At 45.3% G+C, this 25,486-nt stretch overlaps 1 protein-coding gene across 2 annotated transcripts in view; it reads left to right on the forward strand.

The window, feature by feature from the left end:
* Positions 1-13,200: 13,200 nt before the first annotated feature.
* Positions 13,201-25,486, forward strand: part of PRPF3 (pre-mRNA processing factor 3) — a 33,015-nt gene continuing 20,729 nt past the window's right edge. Inside the window, exons 1-7 of one of the 2 annotated variants that reach the window (XM_023213588.1) lie at positions 13,202-13,326; positions 16,956-17,138; positions 17,792-17,922; positions 19,581-19,676; positions 20,355-20,501; positions 24,746-24,829; positions 25,043-25,263. In XM_023213588.1, coding sequence (XP_023069356.1) covers positions 20,484-20,501; positions 24,746-24,829; positions 25,043-25,263 — 323 coding nt within the window. In that variant the 5' untranslated portion in view covers positions 13,202-13,326; positions 16,956-17,138; positions 17,792-17,922; positions 19,581-19,676; positions 20,355-20,483. Of the gene's footprint in view, positions 13,327-16,955; positions 17,139-17,791; positions 17,923-19,580; positions 19,677-20,354; positions 20,502-24,745; positions 24,830-25,042; positions 25,264-25,486 lie in introns of both variants that reach the window. The other variant, XM_023213587.1, reaches the window with a different exon arrangement.

A 25,486-nucleotide genomic window follows, 5' to 3' on the forward strand; every position in this document is an offset into this window, starting at 1 on the left:
TAGTCAGCAGTGGACCCTGCCTTTTATTAAGTGAAAGAAGAAACTGAGTCTGAAAGTAGTCTAGGAGTAGAATGGTATTTGCTGGGGCTGGAGGAGGGGGTAATGAGGAATTATTGTTTAATGGGCACAGAGTTTCAGTTTGAGCAGATGAAAAAGTTCAGGAGATGATGGCCAGGCACGGTGGCTCATACCTGTTATCCCAACACTTTGGGAGGCTGAGGCGGGTGGATCACTTGAAGCCAGGAGTTTGAGACCAGCCTGGCCAATGTGGTGAAACCCCATCTCTACTAAAAATACAAAAAAAAATTGGCCGGGTGTGGTGGTGCACGCCTGTAGGCCCAGACACTTGGGAGGCTGAGGCAGGAGAATTGCTTGAACTGGAGAGGCGGAGGTTGCAGTGAGCCAAGATCATGCCACTGCACTTCAACCTGGGTGACAGAGTGAGACTCCATCTCAAAAAAAAAAAAAAAAAAGGCCAGGTGCGGTGGCTCAAGCCTATAATCCCAGCACTTTGGGAGGCTGAGACAGGCGGATCACGAGGTCAGGAGATCGAGACCATCCTGGCTAACACGGTGAAACCCCGTCTACTAAAAACTACAAAAAACTAGCCGGGCGAGGTGGCGGCGCCTGTAGTCCCAGCTACTGGGAGGCTGAGGCAGGAGAATGGCGTGAACCCGGGAGGCGGAGCTTGCAGTGAGCTGAGATCCTGCCACAGCACTCCAGCCTGGGTGACAGAGCGAGACTCCGTCTCAGGAAAAAAAAAAAAAAAAAACGGAAATGGATGATGGATGCTGATGGTGGTTGCTCAAAAGGATGAATGTGCTTAATGCCACTGAACTATACCCTTAAATGTTTAAGATGGTAAATTTTATGTTGTACTACAACAAAAACTTTTTTGAAAGTCTAGGAGAAGTAAGGAATTGTTTTTTCTTTTTTTTCTTTTTGTTTTTTTAAGAGGAAGTCTCGCTCTTGTCCCCCAGGCTGGAGTGCAGTGGTGCAGTCTCGGCTCACTGCAATCTCCGCCTCCCAGGTTCAAGTGATTCTCCTGCCTCAGCCTCCCGAGTTGCTGGGACTACAGGCACGTGCCACCACGCCCGGCTAATTTTTGTATTTTTAGTAGAGATGGGGTTTCACCGTGTTGTCCAGGCTTGTCTCGGACTCCTGACCTCAAGTGATCCGCCCACCTCGCCTCCCAACGTGTTGGGATTACAGGCATGAGCCACCGCACCTGGCCGGAAATTTTTTTAATATATTGAAATATGTCTACCATTTGCTACCCAATTTTTTTGAATCCCCAAGCAAAATCAGTATTACTGAGAAAGCATCTATTACTTTTTATTAAACTGTTCCCTGTTAGGTAGAGAGGAGAGGATGCATGTATGTATTTGGAATAAATTCTGCTTCTGAAAACACCTATCAACCAGATTGGAGTGCTGGAATCCTTGCCCAAAGAAATTCTTAAATCTACCCTAATGTTCATTCCTGTTTTCTGTCCTTTTAGTTTTTCTAATGGAGACTTAAGAGAGGGATGATGGACTGGGCACAGTGGCTCATGCCTGTAATCTCAGCACTTCGGGAGGCTGAGGTGGGTGGACCACGAGGTCAAGAGATCGAGACCACCCTGGCCAACATGGTGAAACCCCGTCTCCACTAAAAATACAAAAATTAGCTGCGCGTGGTGGTGCACGCCTGTAGTCCTAGCTACTTGGCAAGCTGAGGCAGGAGAATCGCTTGAACCCGGGAGGCGGAGGTTGCAGTGAGCCGAGATTGTACCATTGCACTCCAGCGTGGGCGACACAGTGAGATTCCATCTCAAAAAAAAAAAAAAGGGGGGGATGATGGAGAAGAAATAAAGCAATAGATGGGTGGGACTCAGTAGATTGTAGGAAAGAGGGAATGGAGTGTTGAGAGAGAATGGCACAGAGCCAGAAATACCCAACAAGCAGTGCTTTTCAAAGTGTCAGATCAGCAGCATCAATTTCACCAGAGAGATTGCTTGAAATGCAGATTATGGGACTCTACTTTAGAGCTTCGATATTGGAAATTGAGGTTGGAGCCCAGCAATCTATTTTCACAAGCCTTGCAGGTGATTCTGATGCCTGCTAGAGTTAGAACCACTGCCCTTTGCAGTACTCAAAGAGACTTCATGTGGAGGTTGGCAACATCACTGCCTCTACCCAGTAGGCACTCCTGATTATGTTACTTTTGACAGCTGGGGAAACTGACCACCATGGGAAGACCAGCTACTCTGCTTTTTCTCCTGCTGTTTTCTCCACCATTGGTTGACTGACAGCCATGCTGTTATTATAAGAGTTAGTGCCAGGCTGGGTTCATGGCTGACACCTGTAATCCCAGCACTTTGGGAGGCCGAGGTGGGGGATCATGAGGTCAGGGGTTTTGAGACCAGCCTAGCCAATATAGTGAAACCCCGTCTCTATTAAAAATACAAAAAAATCAGCTGGGCATGGTGGCAGGCACCTGTAATCCCAGCTACCTGGAGGCTGAGGCAGGAGAATCGCTTGAACCCGGGAGGCAAAGGTTGCGGTGAGCCAAGATCGCGCCACTGCACTCCAGCCTGAGCGACAGAGCAAGACTCAGTCTCAAAAAAGTTGGTGTTGGCCGGGCGCAGTGGCTCACGCCTGTAATCCCAGGACTTTGGGAGACTGAGATGGGCGGATCACGAGGTCAGGAGATGGAGACCATCCTGGCTAACAGGGTGAAACCCTGTCTCAACTAAAAATACAAAAAGAAATTAGCTGGGTGTAGTGACTGGCGCTTGTAGTCCCAGCTACTCGGGAGTCCGCCTCCTGGGTTCAGGCCGCTCTCCTGCCTCAGGTGTGCCTCAGGCGTGATCCGCCCGCTTCGGCCTCCCAAAGTACTGGGATTACAGGCGTGAGCCACCACGGCCGGTCAATTCTGTCTTTTAAATATATTTTCTTCCTTTCACAATTGCCATACTTACTAATGAAGCGGGGACTTCAAAAAAAATATGCAGGAACTTCTGTGGTCCCTACCTCTTAGGGCTTGATCGCTTTTACTCCATTAGCAATAAGGCCAAGTGAATAAAGCATATTATTGGACCCTCCAGAAAAATTGCTCCAAAATAGAACACCTTGGGCCAGGCGCGGTGGCTCACACCTGTAATTCCAGCACTTTGGGAGACAGAGGTGGGCGGATTCCGAAGTCAGGAGATCGAGACCATCCTGGCTAACATGTTGAAACCCCGTCTCTACTAAAAATACAAAAAAAAAAATTGGCCGGATGCGGTGGCAGGCACCTGTAGTCCCAGCTACTCCGGAGGCTGAGGCAGGAGAATGGCGTGAACCCGGGAGGCGGAGCTTGCAGTGAGCAGAGATCGCGCCATTGCACTCCAGCCTGGGCGACAGAGCAAGACTCCGTCTCAGAAAATAAATAAATTAAATAAATCTGAATTTGGTCTTTAGTACATTTTAATGATATTGAGCCATAACATAGTGTCATCTACCACAGTGGTAAGGCATGTTTGTGATAACAGAACTGGGCCTGTTACTTGGCATTATTCCCCTGGGACTAAAGTTGCTTCTGAGCTCCCTCCAAAATACTAAGAGGTGGCTGAGATTTGAAATTTTCTTAGTCTCTAAAAATTATCCCCCACTTGTTTTAATCTTCAGTCCTATTGCCCATGCTCCCCCAGAGCAGTGAACAATGATGGGTTTTAGCAGCTAGCCCGTTGAGAGGCCTCATAAATGCGATAGGTGGCTGGATAAAGTTCCAATCTGCTTATGCTGTGATGATAGGGAAAAAAACTTTCCACTCCTTGCTCTGGGAAGCTAGAAGATAAGTTGCATGGTAGTTTAATGAGTAGGGGTTGCACTAATCCTTTAATCCCTGCATTGGTTTCAGAGGAGGAGTGGTTTGGTGTTTACCCAGTTACAGGATGACAGGTAAGTACCTCCTACCCTGAACTTGGGCACTTGTGAAATCTCTTACCTGTATAGTGAAGTGCCTCTGACAGGCCTGCTCCAATCATAATTTAAGGATCTCTAATCTAGTGCTCTGGAATCAGGTACCCCTTTAAAATTGGGACTCTGTTGAGTAATTTTGACATTATACTTTCAAGTTTTCAGAATTGCACCAAGTACAAAATAAGAGTTTGTATGTTAAATGAGAATGCTAAGGAATAATCACTCACTGTATACTAACAAGGTTAAGGAATAGTGTTTACATAGGTAACTGAAGGGAAAAGAAAATGTTGGAACTTCCACTATGTGTCAGCTACCTTACATATACAATTTTTACTTAGTCAAAAAAATCTGGATTCCATCATGATCTTGGTACCTTATTTAACATAAAGCCTTGTTTCCCCTGTAAAATAAGGATAATGGGGCCGGGCGTGGTAGCTTACGCCTGTAATCCCAGCAGTCTGGGAGGCCAAGGCGAGCGGATCACGAGGTCAGGAGATCGAGACCATCCTGGCTAACACAGTGAAACCCCGTTGCTACTAAAAATACAAAAAATTAGCTGGGTGTGGTGGCAGACACCTGTAGTCCCAGCTACTCAGGAGTCTGAGACAGGAGAATGGCTTGAACCCAGGAGGTGGAGGTTGCACTGAGCCGAGATCATGCCACTGCACTCCAGCCTGAATGACAGAGCGAGACTCCGTCTGAAAATAATAATCATAATAATAAGGATAATGGTATCTATAGTTTTTGTTTTGTTTTTATTTTTTTTGAGATGGAGTTCCGCTCTTATTGCCCAGGCTGGAGTGCAATGGTGTGATCTCAGCTCACAGCAACCTCCGCCTCCTGGGTAGCTGAGATTAACAGGCATGAGCCACCATGCCCGGCTAATTGTGTATTTTTGGTAGAGACAGGGTTTCTCGATGTTGGTTAGGCTGGTCTCGAACTCCCAACCTCAAGTGATCCACTTGCCTTGGCCTCCCAAAGTGCTGAGATTACAGGCATGAGCCACCTCACCAGGCCAGTATCTATAGGTTTTTTAATAAGCATGAAATAATGGAATGCATATCAAGTACTTAGCACAAGTCTGGCACACAGAACACAATGGATGTGAGCAATTAATCATAGTCCCCTAGTTGTGCCAGCCAGACACCTGATTTTTTTTTTTTTTTTTAGACAGCATTTCACTCCCGTCACCCAGGCTGGAGTGTAATGGCTTGATCTTGGCTCACTGCAACCTCTTCCTCCCAGGCTCAAGTGATTCTCCTGCCTCAGCCTCCCAGGTAGCTGGGACTATAGTCGTACGCCACTGGACCTGGCTAATTTTTGTATTTTTTGTAGAGATGGGGTTTCACCATGTTGCCCAGGCTGGTCTCGAATTCCTGGGTTCTAGTGATCTGCCTGCCTCGGCCTCCCAAAGTGCTGTGGTTACAGGCGTGAGCCACGCCCAGCCTAGATACCTGATCCTTGATTCTTCCTCCCCATTCAGCCATGACTAGCATGTGTTTAATCCCTTCTGGCTTTCTCTATGATTAAATGCCACGACCCTACTCCCAGCTGCCATCATGACTCTTCTGGATTACTACAACAGTTATTTGACTATCAGCTTACCTTAGTGTTGTCTGGCTTCAATCTATTCACGCTTTGGTCAGTGATTGTTCTAAAATGCAACCCTGATCTTTTCACTTTCCTGCTTAAACTGACCATTGGTTCCCATTGCTTTCAAAACAAAATCTAAACCACTTTAAACCACTTAGCATGGCATTTAAGACTCTTCATGATTGAACCCTGCTTTTCTCTCTACCCATTTTTCCCCTCAAATGCACATCTGGATCACAGCACATGCTGTTTTCTCTCCTCCCTAGTCCACCAGCTCTCAGTTGGAATTTTTTTTTCTCTTTTTGAGACAGGATCTTACTCTGTTGGTTAGGTTGGAGTGCAGTACTATGATCATGGCTCACTGCAGCCTTGACCTCCTGGGCTCATGTGATTCTCCCACCTCAGCCTCCCCAAGTAGCTGGGACTATAGGCACATGCCAACACACACAGCTAATTTTCGTATTTTTTGTAGAGATGAAGTTTTGCTATTTTACCCAAGCTGACCTCCTGGGCTCAAGTGATCCACCCACCTCCATCTCCCAAAGTGTTGAGATTACAGATGTGAGCCATCACACTTGACCCTGGAATGTTTTCTAACATGCCTTCCTTGATCCCTTTACCAACTTTGTATTATTTTTTTTAATGTCTTGAGTTTAATGTCTTTATAAGTTTACTTCTATAATAACACAGCTTCTTTCTTTTTCTTTTTTTTTTTTTTTGAGATGAAGTCTTGCTCTGTTGCCGAGGCTGGAGATCATAGCCCACTGCAGCCTCTGCCTCCCAGGTTCCAGCAGTTATTCTGCCTCAGCCTCCCAGGTAGCTGGGATTACAGGCATGTGCCACCGCGCCTGGCTAATTTTTGTATTTTTAGTAGAGACAGGGTTTTACCATGTTGACCAGATTGGTCTCAAACTCCTAACCTCAGGTGATCCTCCCACCTCAGCCTCCCAAAGTGCTGGGATTACAGGCATGAGCCACCATGCCTGGCTTTTTTTACCACTGTATTCCCAGTGCCTTGTATAATGCCCAACATTTAAATGCTCAGTAAATATCTATTGAAGGAATCTATGACAACAGATATGATCTACTGAGTCTTAATATGTGCCAGGCCCTGTCCTAAATATGTTTTTTTTATTGTGATAAAATATACATACACGAAATTTCCATTTTAATAATTTTAAGTATGCAATTTAGTATCATTAAGTAAATGTTGTATAATTATCACCACTGTTTCCAAAACTTTTCATCACCCAAAACAGGAACTCTATACCCATTAGGTGTTAACTCCCCACTCACCTCTCTCCAGCCCCTGATGGCCTCTATTCTACTTTCTGTCTCTATTTGGCTATTCTGGTTACTTCATGAAAGTGGAATCATACAATATTTGCCCTTTTTGTCTAGCTTATTTCACTTAGCATATGATGTTCAAGGTTCACTGTGTTGTAGCATGTATCAGTACTTCATTTGTTTTTATGGCTGAATAATATTCCATTGTATGTATATACCATATTTTGTTTATCTGCTCATCTGTTGATGGACACTTGGGTTGTGTCCATCATCTGGCTATTGTGAATAATGCTACTATAAACACAGGGGTACAGATATCTCTTTGAGACCTTGTTTGCATTTCTTTGGGGTATATACCCAGAAGTAGAATGGCTGGGTCATTTGAAAATTCTATTTTTAATTTTTTGAGGAACTACTATACTGTTTTACATAGCAGCTGCGCCATTTTATATTACTACCAATAGGGCACAAGGGTTCCAACTTGTTTCCTTCCTTCCTTCCTCCCTCTGGATCTTTCCTCCTTCCTTTTCTGTCACCCAGGCTGGAGTGCGGTGGCATGATCACAGTTCACTGCCACCTTGATCTCTCAGGCTCAAGCTATATACCCGCCTTGGCCTCCCAAAGTGCTGGGATTATCAGCATGAGCCACTGCACCTGACCTCTTTTATTTTATTTTATTTTATTTTTATTTTTATAGTAGCCATCCTACTGGATGTGAAGTGGTATTTCCTTGTGGTTTTACTTTGCATTTCCCTAATAACTCATGCTGTGGAGCATCTTTCCATGTGCTTATTTGCCATTTTTTGTCTTCTTTGAATATACGTATATTCAAGCATTTTGCCTGTTTCTGAATTAGGCTGTTTTGACCAGGCACGATGGCTTACCCCTGTAATCCCAGCAGTTTGGGAGGCTGAGGCCAGCAGATCACTTGAGGCCAGGAGTTCGAGACCAGCCTGGCCAACATGGCAAAACTCTGTCTCTACTAAATATACAGAAATTAGCCAGGCCTGGTGCCACGTGCCTGTAATTTCAGCTACTCGGGAGGCTGAGGCAGGAGAATTGCTTGAACCTGGGAGGCAGGGGTTACAGTGACCTGAGATTGTGCTACTGCACTCCAGCCTGGGTGACTGAGTAGATTCTGTCTCAAAAAAAAAAAAAAAAAAAAAAAATTAGGCTGTTTCGTTGTTGAGCTGTAAGTGTTCTTAATATATTCTGGATATTAATCTCTTGCAAATATTCTCACATTCTGTGGGCTGCCTTTTCATTCTGTTGATAGTGTCATTTAATGCACAAAACTTTAAATTTTGATGAAGTCCAATTCATCTGTTTTTCCTTTGTTTGCATGTTTGGCATCACATCCAAGAAATTATCGCCAAATCCAACGTCATAAAGATACTCTCCTGTTCTCCTGTATTTTCCTCTAAGAGTTTTACAGTTATTGCTCTTTAGTTTTAGGTGTTTTTTGAGACAAGAGTCTCACCCTAGGCTGGGCACAGTGGCTCACATTTGTAATCCCAGCAGTTTGGGAGGCCAACGCAGGCGGATCCCTTGAGGCCAGGAGTTGCAGACCAGCCTGACCAACATGGCGAAACCCGTCTCTACTAAAAATACACAAATTAGCCGGGCGTGATGGCAGGCGCCTGTAATTCCAGCTACTCGGGAGGCTGAGGCATGAGAATTGCTTGAAACTGGGAGGCAGAGGTTGCAGTGAGCCAAGATCGCACCAGTGCATTCCAGCCTGGGGCATACAGCGATACTGTGTCTCCAAAAAAAAAAGAAAGAATCTCACTCTCTGGCCCAGACTGGAGTGCAGTGGGACGATCTTGAGTCACTGCAACCTCTGCCTCCCAGGTTCAAGAGATTCTGGTGCCTCAGCCTCCTGAGTAGCTGGGATTACAGGCATGCACCACCACGCCCAACTAATTTTTGTATTTTTAGTAGAGATGGGGTTTCACCACGTTGGGCAGGCCGGTCTAGAGCTCCTGGCCCCGTGTGATCTATCTGCCTCAGCCTCCCAAAGTGCTGGGATTACAGATGTGAGCCACTGCACCCAGCCCTACATTTATTTATTTATTGATTTGAGATAAAATCTCCCTCTGTCATCCAGGCTGGAGTGCAGTTGCATGGGATTATTGATGTGAGCGACTGCACCTAGCCCTACTTTTATGTATGCATTTATTTATTTGAGACAGGGTCCCCTCTGTCATCCAGGCTGGAGTGCAGTTGCGTGATCCCAGCTCACTGCAACCTCTGCCTCGTGGGTTCAAGCGATCCTCCTGCCTCAGTTTCCCAAGTTGTTGGAACTACATGAGTGTGCCACCACACCTGGTGAATTTTTCTATTTTCAGTAGAGACGGGGATTGATTCACCATGTTGACCAGGCTGGTCTTGAACTCCTGACCTGACCTCAAGTCATCCTCCAGCCTCAGTCTCCCAAAATGCTGAAATTATAGGGGCGAGCCACTGTGCCCAACCCCTAGTTTTTGTATATTTCTTTTTTTTTTTTTTTTTTTGAGATGGAGTCTTGCTCTGTCGCCCAGGCTGGAGTGCAGTGGCGCGATCTTGGCTCACTGCAAGCTCCACCTCCTGGGTTCACGCCATTCTCCTGCCTCAGCCTCCTGAGTAGCTGGGACTACAGGCACCCACCACCGCACCTGGCTAATTTTTTGTATTTTTAGTAGAGACAGGGTTTCACCGTGTTAGCCAGGATGGTCTCGATCTCCTGACCTTGTGATCCACCCGCCTCAGCCTCCCAAAGTGCTGGAATCACAGGCGTGAGCCACTGTGCCCGGCTATGTATTTCTTATATTTAGGTATTAGATCCATTTTGAATTCATTTTTGTATATGGTATGAGGTAGGGGGTCCAACTTAACTCTTATGTATGTGGATATCTGCTTTTCCCAGCATCATTTGTTAAACAGACTGTCCTTTCCCCATTGAATAGTCTTGGCACCTTTGTCAAAAATCAGCTGACCATGGCCAGGCGCAGGGGCTCATGCCTGTAATCCCAGCACTTTGGGAGGCTGAGGCAGGCAGATCACGATGTCAGGAGTTCAAGACCAGCCTGGCCAATATGGTGAAACCCCCTAATAAAAATACAAAAAAAAAAAATTAACCGGGCATGGTGGCATGCACCTGTAGTTCCAGCTGAGGCAGGAGAATTGGCTGAACCCAGGAGGCGGAGGTTGCAGTGAGCCAAGATTGTGCCACTGCACTCCAGCCTGGGCAACAGAGGGAGACTCCGTTTGAAAAAAAAAAAAAGGGGCCGGGCACAGTGGCTCATGCCTGTAATCCCAGCACTTTGGGAGGCTGAGGCAGGTGGATCACCTGAGGTCGAGAGTTCGAGACCAGCCTGACCAACATGGAGAAACCCCATCTCTACTAAAAATACAAAATGAGGCTGGGCGTGGTGGCTCACGCGTGTAATCCCAGCGCTTTGGGAGGCCGAGGCGGGCAGATCACGAGGTCAGGAGATCGAGACCATCCTGGCTAACACGGTGAAACCCCGTCTCTACTAAAACTACAAGAAATTAGCTGGGTGTGGTGGCACGCGCTTGTAGTTCCAGCTACTCAGGAGGCTGAGGCAGGAGAATCGCTTGAACCTGGGAGGCGGAGGTTACAGGGAATTGAGATTGTGCCATTGAAGTCCAGCCTGGGCGACAGAGCGAGACTCCGTCTCAAAAAGAAGAAGAAAAAAAAAAAAAATACAAAACGAGCCTGGCTTGGTGGCGCTTGCCTGTAATCCCAGCTACTCCAGAGGCTGAGGCAGGAGAATTGCTTGAACCTGGGAGGCAGAGGTTGCCATGAGCCAAGATCGCGCCATTGTACTCCAGCCTGGCCAACAAGAGCGAAACTCCATTTCAAGAAAAGAAAAAAAAAATCGGCTGACCACTTATGTGAGTGTTTATTCTGGGCTCTCTATGCTCCTTTTTTTTTTCTTTTTTTTTGAGATGGAGTCTCGCTCTGTCGCGAGACTGGAATGCAGTGGCGCAATCTTGGTTCGTTGCAACCTCCACCTCCTGCATTCAAGCGATTCTTCTGCCTCAGCCTCCCAAGTAGCTGTGACTACAGGCACCTGCCACCACGCCCGGCTAATTTTTGTATTTTTAGGAGAGACGGGGTTTCACCATGTTGGCCAGCATGGTCTCGATCTCTTGGCCTCGTGATCCACCAGCCTCGGCCTCCCGAAATGCTGGGATTACAGGCATGAGACACCCCGCGCCCGGCCCTCCATTCTCTTTGGTTGGTTTATGTGCCTGTTCTTTTTTTTTTTTTTGAGACGGAGTCTCGCTCTGTCGCCCAGGCTGGAGTGCAGTGGCTGGATCTCAGCTCACTGCAAGCTCCGCCTCCCAGGTTTACGCCATTCTCCTGCCTCAGCCTCCCAAGTAGCTGGGACTACAGGCGCCCGCCACCTCGCCCGGCTAGTTTTTTTGTATTTTTTAGTAGAGACGGGGTTTCACCGTGTTAGCCAGGATGGTCTCGATCTCCTGACCTTGTGATCCGCCCGTCTAGGCCTCCCAAAGTGCTGGGATTACAGGCTTGAGCCACCGCGCCTGGCCTATGTGCCTGTTCTTATGCCAGTACCACACTGTGTCTTACACATTACATTTAATCCTCACGATACCTTTTTGAAGTAGAGATTCTTATTCTACAATTGAGGAAACAATCTCAGAAAAAATTACCTGAAGGAAACACAGCTAGTAACTGGAAGGCTACAGTTTAAATGTATCCAATTCTAAAAATTGGAAATAAAATCAGTTTTGTTTTGTTGAGATGGAGTCTCCCTCTGTTGCCCAGGCTGCAGTGCAGTGGCGCGATCTTGGCTCACTGCAACCTTCACCTCCAGAGTTCAAGCAATTCTCTTGCCTAGGCCTCCTGAGTAGCTGGGATTACAGGTGTCCGCTGCCACTCCCAGCTAATTTTTGCATTTTTTTAGGAGAGAGAGATTTTCACCATGTTGGGCAGACTGGTCTCAAACTCCTGACCTCAAGTGATCCACCTGCCTCGACCTCCCAAAGTGTTGGGATTACAGGCGTAAGCCACCACACCTGGCCTAAAATCAGTTTCTAGAAACATTTCTCCACAAGGAATTGAACTCAGACTGTTAGAAGCACTAAAACAAAATAAATTTACAACAACCCTGCAACGTTGAAACTCATTAACCCATTCAACAAACTTTTTTGAGTGAATATTTTGTGAGACATTGGTGTTAGAAGCTGTAGGTGGAGAAACTGATTTGTGAATAAGTTGAGCAGCATGTTCCAGCTCCCCCAACTGGTTCCTTCAGAGCCAGGCTTTATCCTGTTACCTCATGCTGCTCCATCAGGGAAGGTGGGGCTTGGTATGTACATTGTATCTTTAGATACAAAAATCTCCTACTATCTGGGGAATTTGAATAACCTCCCTGAAGAACAACTGCATCTTCTAGTGAGCCTACCACCAAGAAGACATTTTAGAATTTTAGTTTGGATAGTTTATAATATAAAAATAATGGATTTTTTCCATTTATCATATAAGAAATTGTGTCATAATACTGGACATCCTTTTTCCAAACTATCTTTGCCCACACACATGTTGTTACGATTTAAAGGGTCAGTAGGGGCCAGGTGTGCTGGTTCAAGTCTGAAATCCCAGCACTTTGGGAGGCCGAGGTGGGCGGATCACGAGGTCAAGAGATCGAGACCATCCTGGCCAACATGGTGAAACCTCGTCTCTACTAAAAATACAAAAGCTAGCTGGGCGTGGTGGTGCGCGCCTGTAGTCCCATCTACTCGGGAGGTGAAGTTTTAGTGAGCCGGGATAGCGCCAATGCACTCCAGCCTGACGACAGAGTGAGGCTCCGTCTCAAAAAAGAAAAAAAAAGGGTCAGTAGGTTAGAGCCTCATTTTGGAGAAAAGGAAATATATAGACCTATTGATAGAATGGAGAAAGCAATACTGGTAGGTCTCACTTGTCATTTATTGAGCCCAAAGTGCTGGGATTACAGGCGTGAGCCACGGCGCCCGGCCTGACACCACTATTAAATTAGGGAGAAAGGTTAAGGAGGGGTGGCTAATTCTAGTGATTACGACTGTGAAAGGGTTTACTTTCTACCAGAAAGACTGAACACAAACGCAGAAGTCTCGCTCTTCATTCTATCCGAAGTTTACCTTTGCGCACTTATTCTCCATATGAAGAAAACTGCAAGTAGCCCAATTTCCGCTTCAGGAAGTTAAAAACATTAACTTGGCAGAAATCTAGTTAATAGGTTTAGCTCGGGAAATAGAAAGCAAGAAACTTGCTCAGGGAAACTTTTCAGTTCTACGACGCATGCGTTCAGCCTCCAAGAAAGTGGCAAATACGGCTGCGCGAATTGCCGGCCCAGCCCTCCTTGGTCACGTGTTGGGAGACAGCAGCGTGGCGGCGGCCGTGGCGGTAGCGACGGCAGGCCGTAGGGCGGTCAGAAGGTTTCCGGTTCCGGTGTAACGTTCGGGCTCCGTCTCAGGGGCTGAAGTTTGTGAGGTGAGTAGTGGCCCCGGGCCCAGAGAGGATAACTCCAGTCCGCGCGACTGTGGCCGGGGGCTCAGTCCAAGGGGAGGATCGAAGCGGGAGGGTTCAGCGGGAAGGAGTGTGAAAGGAGTACCTGGTTTGATGGAAGAAGAGATTGGAATGAGATTGTTGAGAGGAAAAGGGCGGGGGCGGGAAGGAGACTGGGTAGGGAGACCAGCTGTGAGGTGAGGAGTTTGGGTAGAACAAGGTAGAGTAAGAGACTGGTTGGAGTGACGGAGAGTAAAAATAGAAGATTTGGGGCTGCAGAGGGAAACTCAGGTTCTGCAAACAAGAGCGCGGAGTAAGGAATTCCTTCAGAAGACTGGATTTGGATTCTGCTGCCTGCTCATTGAGAAATCATTGTACCTCGCTCTCCTTCCGCACCCCCATTACCCCTGCACCTCGTAGTTATTGTTGAGCATTTGATTAGTGACAAAGCTAATTACCGTTTGAAACTTTTCTGTCCATGGCTGTTTAGTTTGCACATCATCTTATGGAGGTAACAGTGGCACCTCATTTATTGCTTTGGGCTTTCAAATTGCTTATACTTTCTAGCCTATCATCCAATTCTAGTGGAATATGAGACCCGTTAAGGTGAGGACTCTTGTTAGTTTTGCTCACTGTTTTATGTATCCACTGCACTTAGTACATTGCTTGACACTTGGTAGTTAATAAGTATTTATTGAATGAATTAAGATGTAAATATGGCAGTCCTCATTTTGTAAGATGAGTAAACTGCGGCTCCAAAGAATTAATTAACTTGCCTAAGGGCTTGTAAATGGTGGAACTCAGTGTCCCAACTGTTCTGTGTGAACTCTCGTTTTCACTTTCTATGTCGTCTGGATATGCTGCTTTTGTGCCATACGTATGTAATATGTAGAAATTGGTAGGCTGTATGTTTACTCATTATGGGGTAATAGAGTCACCATTGAATTACTCACGTAACTTGTCACTGAGGCAGAAAATCTTTCAGTCTTAGTTTCATCACTTCAGTCTGCTAGCTTCCTTTGGATATACCAAAAGTGAGTCTACTATTTGGCAGCAAGTCTTTTTTTTTTTTTTTTTTTTTTTTGAGACGGAGTTTGGCTCTGTCGCGCAGGCTGGAGTACAGTGGCGTGATCTCGGCTCACTGCAAGCTCCACCTCCCAGGTTCACTCCATTCTCCTGCCTCAGCCTCCTGAGTAGCTGGAACTACAGGCGCCCACCCCCACCCCCGGCTTATTTTTTTGTGGTTTTTTTTTTTTTTTTTTTTGAGGCGGAGTCTTGCTATGTAGCCCGGACTGGAGTGCAGTGGCCGGATCTCAGCTCACTGCAAGCTCCGCCCCGGGTTCACGCCATTCTCCTGCCTCAGCCTCCCGAGTAGCTGAGACTACAGGCGCCCGCCACCTCGCCCAGCTAGTTTTTGTATTTTTAGTAGAGACGGAGTTTCACCGTGTTAGCCAGGATGGTCTCGATCTCCTGACCTCGTGATCCGCCTGTCTTGGCTTCCCAAAGTGCTGGGATTACAGGCTTGAGCCACCGTGCCCGGCCTTTTTTGTATTTTTAGTAGAGACAGGGTTTCACCTTGTTAGCCAGGATGGTCTTGATCTCCTGACCTTGTGATCCACCCGCCTCGGACTCCCGAAGTGCTGGGATCATAGGCGTGAGCCACCGTGCCTGGCCAGCAGCAAGTCTTGTAGACTCTAGTATAGAAGCTAAACCTACCAAGAATGTAGAAGTTAATCAGACTGAATTTTTTGGAGAAAAGATGTCTTAAAACATCTTGAAAAACTGATTCCCAGATCTCTGATAAGTGGCACTGCTGGGAATAGCTGAACTTGGAAATTGAGGTCAGTGCAATTTATTGACTACCATTTAGGCACTTTTTTTTCCCCCGAGACGAAGTCTTGCTCTGTCGTCCAGGCTGGAGTGCAGTGGCGCAATCTTGGCTCACTGCAACCTCAGCTCACTGCAACCTCCGCCTTCCAGGTTCAAGGGATTCTCCTGTCTCAGCCTCCGGAGTAGCTGGGATTACAGGTACAGGTCACCACGCCCAGCTAATATTTGTATTTTTAATAGAGATGGGGTTTCACCATGTTGGCCAGGCTGGTCTCGAACTCCTGACGTCAGGTAATCCACCCGCCCCAGCCTCCCAAAGTGCTGGGATTACAGGCTGAGCCACTGCACCTGGCTTTCATTTTTTTTTTTTTTTTTTTTTTTGGCGATACAGTTTAACTCTGTCGCCCAGGCTGGAATGCAGTGGCGTGATTTTGGCTCACGGCAACCTCCGCCTCCTAGGTTCAAGTGATTTTTCTGCCTCTGCCTTATGAGTAGCTGGGATTACAGGTGCCCACCACCTCACCTTTCTGATTTTTGTATTTTTAGTAGAGATGGGTGCAGTGGGTCGTGCCTGTAATCCCAGCACTTTGGGAGGCCAAGGTGGGCAGATCACTTTAGGTAAGGAGTTACCTGGCCGATACAGTGAAACTGCGTCTTTACTAAAACTACAAAATTGGCCAGACGTGGTGGTGCATGCCTGTAGTCCCAGCTACTCGGGAGGCTGAGGCAGGAGAATCGCTTGAACCCAAGAGATGGAGGTTGCAGTGAACCAAAATTACGCCACTGCACTCCAGCCTTGGCGACAGAGTGAGACTCTGTCTCAAAAGAAAAATGAGCGTATTCTTTTCTGAGCTGAAGGATCATCAAGTCAGCTGATGGAGACCCTGTAGGTTGAACATGATAATTATCTGTATGCAGAATTTCCACTGGGATGAATATGACCACAGAGAAATGTGACAGAACATTCTTAAGGATCATGAGATTTAATTTAATATCCAGGATGACTGACCTGGATAAACCCTGTTTTACTTGCATATCTTAAAGAAGGGAATCCTACATAAGTCAGGGTTGGGTTAGGAAATGCCTGCCTGGAAGTAGGAAGAATGGAGAAGCTGGCCTCTGGATGGGCTTTTTTAGTTTTGTTTTAGTGTTACTAGGTTTGCAAGTCCTTGTTGATATGACAGGATCAAGAAAGAAGCTAGAATTAATATCTCAGATGTAGCTTATTCAGAGTTTATTTTATTTATTCCACAGATTTCATTGATCAACTTAAGAGTTAGAGTTAAAAATCAAATGGGATCTCTTTCTGCTTTGAGATAAGGTTCTTGGGGGAAAATACTTGCCTTCAAATGAGTTGGAAGAACTTGTCTAGGGATTGAGAATAGGGATGGGGAATGCATTCCTGATGTACTAACCATTTCCCTGGATCACTTTAGTCTTTTTTTTTTTTTTTTTTTTTGAGCCGGAGTCTCACTCTGTCACCCAGGCTGGAGTGCAGTGGTGTGATCTTGGCTCATTGCAAGCTCCACCTCCCTGGTTATTCCCCTGCCTAAGCCTCCGGAGTAGCTGGGATTACAGGCACATGCTACCACGCCCAGCTAATTTTTTTGTATTTTTAGTAGAGAGGATTTCACTCTGTTGGCCATACTGGTCCCTGACTCCTGACCTCAAGCAGTCCACCCACCTTGGCCTCTCAAAGTGCTGGAATTACAGGCATGAGCCACTGCAGCCAACCCACTTTAGTCTTTTCTTATTCTCTAACTTGTCTCTTTTTTTTTTTTTAGGTGTAGTATTGAGTCCAGTTTGAGCTATTTCCTGCAAAATGGCACTGTCTAAGAGGGAGCTGGATGAGCTGAAACCATGGATAGAGAAGACAGTGAAGAGGGTCCTGGGTTTCTCAGAGCCTACAGTGGTCACAGCAGCATTGAATTGTGTGGGGAAGGGCATGGACAAGAAGAAGGCAGCCGGTATGTACCTTTCTGCATCTTTTGTCTTAACATACAGGGTGACCCCAAACACTGAACTTCCCCAAAATTCTCTCTGTTGGGAATATCTAAAAAAAGGGCAGGCCATATTTTATTTTCATCTGTATTATAATGAAAATAGGCTAAATAATAATTTGCTTTTTCTCTTATTGCTTATTTTTTATGTTATTTGTGATAGATTTTAAATCTTTGGCTACCATACTGAGTCACCTAAGTTAGATTTACTTAGGAAGTATGCTTAAGTCAGATAGGCATATTCAGATTCAGATTGACATCTCAACATATAAAAGTCTTTATGAAATACATAAAAAAGCTTGAAAGAGGTAGATTTTGTTAATGGTAGTCTCCTACAACTTGCTATTTGGGAAAGGTTAGGGTGGTTATTCATCTTAAACTTGATGTTCCATGTAAACAGGTTGCTCTGACTGTACAACTTCCCACTCCAAAAAATTATAACTATTTTCACCTCATAGGGCAAGGTCATTCAATGTAAGAGAGATGGAAATCGTAGAAAAAAACTTAAAATTTGTTTCACTTCTGGGAATAAAATTCCAGTGTTGGTACCTGTTATAGGCCTACATATAGACTATGTAGTCTTACCTTTCCAATCCTACCACCGCCTTTCTTCCTGTCAGATCATCTGAAACCTTTTCTTGATGATTCTACTCTCCGATTTGTGGACAAACTCTTTGAGGCTGTGGAGGAAGGCCGAAGCTCTAGGCATTCCAAGTCTAGCAGTGACAGGAGCAGAAAACGAGAGCTAAAGGTAGGTTACAATTTACTGTCTAATGAGCTCAGGACTGTTTTGAATGGTAACAGAGTTGCTGAGCTTACCAGTTCACACCTTGATATCCTCTATTTAGAGCAGCAAATGTTCAAGAGAGGTACTTAGACGTTAAAGTAGGAGAGGTGAATTTGTGTCATCACCATCTGAACTACCTAAGTTCATGGGTTTAAATATCCAAATAAATAATTGGTAGCTTTGTCTTTTTTTAGATAACAGGAGTTTTGGTTCTCATGTTTCTCCATATTTCCTTTTTTTCCTTCTTACTGTTACCTATAAACTGATTGCTCTAAGATTTTATGTTTGATTTATTTGAGGCCTAATAAGTTGTTTTAGAATGTGACTCCACTGGTACCTGAGCTGTAGACCTCATTGTTGCCTCTTTGTAGAGGTTTCTCTGCAATGCACTTGTAGATAGGATACCAAAAAAGTAACATTTATTATATTCTTGAGAGCTTACCATTTGCTCTATGGCATATTGCTGGTCCTCTGGTGCCATAAGTGAAACACTTGGAGGAGTTGTCGGTAGCCCCTTAACTACTACACTTTTTATTCTGTAGTTGCTGACTGATCCTGGCCTTTTTCAATATTAGCAGTATCAAGTAGTCTATCTTTCTACTCATTTCCCAGTATCTCTCTTTAGAAAAAAAAAAAATTCTGCGACTCCTATCAAACCTTCCAAAGTTCTTTTGATACCTTGGCTATCCCATTGCTTTTCCTGAGGGAAAAGAGTGAATATAATGTCTGCTTGGTCCCCTGGCCAGGCTATGGAACTAAAAAAAACCAGAGAGATTTGTGCCCTTTGTGTTTAGAGCATTGTAGGGTGATCAGAGGAGAGATAGTGCTTGCCTTCAAACAGTTTGTAATTTGCCAGGCACTATGGCATGTGCCTGTAATCCTAGCTACTTGGGAAGCTGAGGCAAGAGGATCTCTTGAGCCGAGGAGTTGCAATTTAGAAGAGGGAGGGGTATCACAAAATATATATTTACGTATTATAAAATCTAAGTAGCAGTTTCATGTAAATTTTAGGGTTGGCTATAGAATTTCAGACTTATGTTGAATTTTGTTATATTTAAGGGGGAGTGATTGAGCCACAGTATACACAGATCTGTACAGTGAAGATTATGTCACGATAGGGCATACTTCTTTTTTTTTTTTTTTTTTTTTTTGAGGCTGAGTCTCACTATGTTGCCCAGGCTGGAGTGCAGTAGCACAATCTCGGCTCACTGCAACCTCCACCTTCCAGGTTCAAGTGATTCTCCTGCCTCAGCCTCCTGAGTAGCTGGGATTACAGGCACATGCCACCATGCCCAGTTAATTTTTGTATTTTTAGTAGAGATGGGGTTTCACCATGTTGATCAGGTTGATCTCGAACTCCTGACCTCATGATCCGCCCGCCTCGGCCTCCCAAAGTGCTGCAATTACAGGCATGAGCCACTGCATCTGACCAGTAGGGCATACTTCTGTATGATTGCTGAGGGCGTGCTGTGAATGAAGTGACTACATTGGGTGGGATTAATAAAAATGGCTTCTTGAAGGAGGTGTCTAGATAGCTTTGGGATACGGGTCCCATTTTTGGTCCATTCAAGTCCCCACCCCACACAATATATTATGGGAGAGTCCTTTTTCTTGAACTGTAGGAGTTCCAGGAAGCGCTCGCCCCTGGCCGAGGATATGTCCTTGCAAAACACGAGCCCTCCTAGTGAAGAGGGGATGTCACCCAAAGCCTACCACCGGTGTGTACATTTGCTTTTTCCCATTGTCCCTTCCAGTTGGCCACTCTCGGTCCTGTTAAATTCACCTTGCAAATTAGTCATCATATTTGAGTTTCCATTGTTTGATGAAAACAAAGTGTTAATGGGGATTACTGAAGAAGAAAGAGAAAGCCCGTGTCCTGGAAGAGCTTAGACTTAGTTGGGAAAATTATACTAACATTGAAATACTTAACACTTGGCAAACAGAATATCAACAGTGTAATTTAACCTAATGTGAACCAAGCTCTTACATGATAAGAGAATGTGAAACAAAAAGTTTAATCAGAGTGGGATAAGGTTGTAATGAGGAAAACTTCTTGGAGGAGGTGAGTTTTAGGCAGGATTTGGAACAGGGGGTGTGGAAAAGTTGAGAGAAATCATAAATGTGGGCAGTAGCATTTGCAAAGACCTTAAGATGGGAACATTTATAAGAACATGGGAATGAAATTTGTTTGACTGGATTAGGAGAATGTTGAAGTTGGGTGAGATGGTCCACTTGGTGGAGAGTCTAGTAGACCCTGCTTCTGGCAGGTGGCTATTTGCAAGGTTATGTCATATTCCCCTGGGAATAGCCAGAAACTGCTGGTAGGGGCTAGGATAATTCTTCTCTTCTCCCCACGGGGAAGGATACAGCTTTTCTTTCATCTTGGGTTCCCTTAGGAGGTGTTTGGTGATGACTCTGAGATCTCTAAAGAATCATCAGGAGTAAAGAAGCGACGAATACCCCGTTTTGAGGAGGTGGAAGAAGAGCCAGAGGTGATCCCTGGGCCTCCATCAGAGAGCCCTGGCATGCTGACTAAGCTCCAGGTTAGTAATTAGGGACTGGAAGCAAAGTGGTTTTGTGAGTTGAAGAAGCAAAAGGTGCATGGGTCTGTATTTATTGTGATTTTTTTTTTTTTTTTTTTTTGAGCTGGAGTTTTGCTCTTACCACCCAGGCTGGAGTGCAGTGGTGCGATCTCAGCTTACTGCAACCTCTGCCTCCCAGGTTCAAGCGATTGTCCTGTCTCAGCTTCCCAAGTAGCTGGGATTACAGGTACCCGCCACCAAGCCTGGCTAATTTTTGTATTTTTAGTAGAAACGGGGTTTCAACATCTTGGCCAGGCTGGTCTTGAACTCCTGATTTCAGGTGATGTGCTCGCCTCGGCCTCTCAAAGTGCTAGGATTACAGGAGCGCGCCACCGTGCCTGGCTTATTTTTTGTATTTCTTTTAGTAGAGACGGGGTTTCACCATGTTGGGTAGGCTGGTTTCGAACTTCTGACCTCAGGTCATCTGCCCACCTCGGCCTCCCAGAGTGCTGGGATTACAGACGGGAGCCAGCGTGCCTCACCTTATTGTGATCTTGATTTAAATTTGAGGAATTTAAATCAAGTGTTTAGCATTTGAGGAAGCTTTTTTTTTTTTTTTTTTTGAGATGGAGTTTCACTCTATTGCCCATGCTGAAACGTAGTGGTGTGATCTCAGCTCACGGCAACTTCCACCTCCCAGGTTTAAGAGATTCTCCTGCCTCAGCCTCCGGACTAGCTGGGACTACGTGCGCACACCACTACGCCTGGCTAATTTCTGTATTTTTAGTAGAGACGGTGTTTTGCCATGTTGGCCAGGCTGGTCTGGAACTCCTGGCCTCAAGTGATCTGCCACCTCAGCCACCCAAATGGCTGGGATTACAGGTGTGAGCCACCGCGCCAGGCCAGCATTTGGGAAAATTTTATTTCTTGCTTTATGTTTTAGCATTCTTTGATTTGACCAGGAGTATTCCAGGTAAGGATATTGAAATTGCCATTTACTGTGGCAAGCAAGGTGTGTTATGTACATTATTTGCCTAATTACCTACGTCACTGAGTCATTGAGAAAATTAAATGAAATGATTAGAACTCATCTTGATGACAGAGGAGAATTTCCAAACATAATGCAAAGACGATATAATCCACTAATAAATAATTTTAAGTTGACTTTGTATTTTTTTTAACAGGAAATATTTGTGTTTTTTCAATTGATAGTGTTAAATAATTTTGATACCACATGAACAATAAATGTTTACCATTTAATATTTGAGGGGGGTAATAGAACATATACAGAAATATGGATGGGTTGATTTGCATATATGTGATATTTACAGAAGGAAAGAAATGGGTGATTTTTTTTTTTTTGGAGATGTCTCTTTCTGTCACTCAGGCTGGAGCACGGTGGTGCAATCTCGGTTCACTGCAGCCTCCGCCTCCCAGGTTCAAGTGATTCTTCTATCTCAGCCCCTCAAGTAGCTGGGACTATGGGCTTGTGCCACCATGCATGGCTAATTTTGTATTTTTAGTAGAGATGGGGTTTCACCATGTTAACCAGACTGGTCTGGAACTCCTGACCTCAAGCGATCTGCTTCCCAAAGTGCTGGGATTACAGGCGTGAGCCACCATGCCTAGCCTGTTTTTGTTTTTCAGGCAAGGTCTCACTCTGTCCTCCAGCCTGGAGTTCAGTGGCGGGATCTTGGCTTACTGCAACCTCTGCCTCCCGGGCTTGAGGGAGTAGCTGGGACTATAGGCCACCATGCCTGGCTGATTTTTGTATTTTTTGTAAAAGTGGAGTTTTGCCTCATTGCCCAGGCTGGTCTTGAACTCCTGGGCTGAAACGATCCTCTTACCTCTGCCTCCCAAAGTGCTGGACTTACAGGCGTGAGCTACCACGCCCAGCTGATTATTTTCTTTTCTTTTCTTTTTTTTTTTCTTTTTGAGATGGAGTCTCACTCTGTCACTTAGGCTGGAGTGTAGTGGCACGATCTCAACTCACTCCAACCTCCGCCTCCTGGGCTCACGCCATTCTCCTACCTCAGTCTCCTGAGTAGCTGGGACTACAGGCATGTACTACCACGCCCAACTAATTTTTTGTATTTTTAGTAGAGACGGGGTTTCACCACGTTAGGATGGTCTCGATCTCCTGACCTTGTGATCCCCCCGCCTCGGCCTCCCAAAGTGCTGGGATTACAGGCATGAGCCACTGTGCCTGGCCCGATGATGTTTTTTATGGAGAATAGGGATGGATGTATTCACAATATATCCTTTTGCAATTTTTCTTTTTTTTTTTTGAGACGGAGTCTTGCTCTGTCACCCAGGCTGGAGTGCAATGGTGTGATCTTGGCTCACTGCAACCTCCGCCTTCTGGGTTCAAGCTATTCTTCTGCCTCAGACCCCCAAGTAGCTGGGATTACAGGCGCACACCACCACTCCTGGCTAATTTTTTTGTATTTTTAGTAGAGGCGGGGTTTCACCATATTGGTCAGGGTAGTCTTGTACTCCTGAGCTCATGATCCGCCTGCCTTGGCCTCCCAAAGTGTTGGTATTACAGACGTGAGTCACTGGCCCGGCCTATAATTTTTCATTTTATTATCTTATTTTATTTTATTTTTTGAGACGGAGTCTCACTCTTGCACTGTTGCCCAGGCTGGAGTGCAGTGGTGCAATCTCAGCTCACTGTAGCCTCCGCCTCTTGGATTCAAGCAGTTCTCCTGTCTCAGCCTCCTAAGTAGCTGGGATTACAGGTGTGCATCACCATGCCAGCTAATTTTTGTATTTTTAGTAGAGACTAAATTTAGTTTCACCATGTTGGGCAGGCTGGTCTCAAACAGCTGACCTCGTGATCCACCCACCTCGACCTCCCAAAGTGCTGGGATTACAGGCGTGAGCCACTGCGCCCAGCACTGTAATTTTTTATTTTTTTATTTTCTTATTTATTTATTTAGAGATGGAGTCTCCCTCTCTTGCCCAGGCGGGAGTGCTGTGGCATGGTCTTGGCTAACTATAACCTCCGCCTTCTGTGTTCAAGCAATTCTCCTGCCTCAGCCTCCTGAGTAGCTGGCATTACAGGCACCCACCACCATACCTGGCTAATTTTTGTATTTTTACTGGAGATGGTGTTTCACCATATTAGCCAGGCTGGTCTTCAGCTCCTGACCTTAAGTGATTCACCCACCTCAGCCTCTCAAAGTGCTGGGATTATAGGCATGAGCCATCATGCCTGACCCTTCTGTAATTTTTGAATTTTGAATATCACCTATTCAAGAAAAAATGTTAAAGACAAATTTTTAAAAATATCTGGAAGCTCTTTTTGCAAAATGCAAGAGGAGTTGTTTGACCATACCCTCAAAGCTTATCATTCTGAACTTCTTTAGGACAGAAGGGGTTTATAGAGACTAGGGAGCAGGTCTTTGCACCATCGTCTCTTGTTTCCCAAACTAGTAGTTCAAGTACTAATATCATGAATTTTTTTAAAAAATTAAGTTTAGGCTGGGAGCAGTGGCTCACGCCTTTCATCCCAATACTTTGGGAGGCCAAGGCAGGCGGATAAGGAGATTGAGACCATCCTGGCTAACAGGGTGAAACCCTGTCTCTGCTAAAAATACAAAATCCATCCTGGCTAACAGGATGAAACCCCGTCTCTACTGAAAATACAAAAAATTAGCCGAGTGTAGTGGCGGGCGCCTGTAGTCCCATCTACTTGGGAGGCTGAGGCAGGAGAATGGCGTGAACCCGGGAGGCAGAGCTTGCAGTGAGCCAAGATCGCGCCACTGCACTCCAGCCTGGGCCACAAAGTGAGACTCCGTCTCAAAAATAAAAATAAAAAAATTAAGCATAATATTTTGTGTAGGTTCTGTTAGGTTTGCATGCATTATTTAAGTGGTTACAATAGACCTATAAGGTAGGTACTGTTTTTTTTTCTCCCTTTTAGATGCTTAGGAGGTTTAGAGACTAAGTTCCTTATCCAAGACAACAAAGGCATTAAGTGTCAGAGTTAAGATTCAAACTCAGGTTTCTCTGACTCCAGAGTCTCAATCATCACACTGTATTGCTACCTAATATGCCAATCTTGCCTTAGGAACTTGGGTTGAAAAATTCCAGTGCACACTTTTATCTTGACTAAATTTTTTGCACTATGGTAGGCAGTATGTGGTATATTCAAAAAATTTTAAGTGTCTAGACCTGAGAGCCTTGTGTGTTTAAAAACCTGAATGGGAGAAGTAAAGAGGAGAAATTAACAGTTTTTCAATTTTTTTCCTCGAGAGCAGATCAAACAGATGATGGAGGCAGCAACACGACAAATCGAGGAGAGGAAAAAACAGCTGAGCTTCATTAGCCCCCCTACACCTCAGGTATTGTGTCTAGATTACTCTGAAAACAATAGTCTTTGGCACAGAATTTCTTGCCATCCACTCAAAATGAGAGACCAGAAGAGGTGACTGCATGTTTCACTTCATAATCATCTACTACAGTCTACCATGATGTGTGTGTGTGTATCTGTGTGTATGCATGTGTATTTGTCTGCCTGTCTTAATGCCTCTGATTTCTTTTACTCTATCTCACAGCCAAAGACTCCTTCTTCTTCCCAACCAGAGCGACTTCCAATTGGCAACACTATTCAACCCTCCCAGGCTGCCACTTTCATGAATGATGCCATTGAGAAGGCAAGGAAAGCAGCTGAACTACAAGCTCGAATCCAAGCCCAGCTGGCACTGAAGCCAGGACTCATCGGCAATGCCAACATGGTGGGCCTGGCTAATCTCCATGCCATGGGCATTGCTCCCCCGTGAGTGCCTATTTCATGGAATACCTTTTCATTTCTGAAGTTTGAGAAGCAATAAATACCTTTGAATGTTACTGATCTGGCTGGGCACAGTGCCTCAGGCCTGTAATCCTAGCACTTTGGGAGGCCGAGATAGGTGCATCACCTGAGGTCAGGAGTCAGGAGTTTGAGACTAGCCTGACCAATATGATGAAACCCCATCTCCACTAAAAATACAAAAATTAGC

The sequence above is a fragment of the Piliocolobus tephrosceles genome, chromosome 1, assembly GCF_002776525.5.
Source record: "Piliocolobus tephrosceles isolate RC106 chromosome 1, ASM277652v3, whole genome shotgun sequence".
Taxonomy (NCBI): domain Eukaryota; kingdom Metazoa; phylum Chordata; class Mammalia; order Primates; family Cercopithecidae; genus Piliocolobus; species Piliocolobus tephrosceles.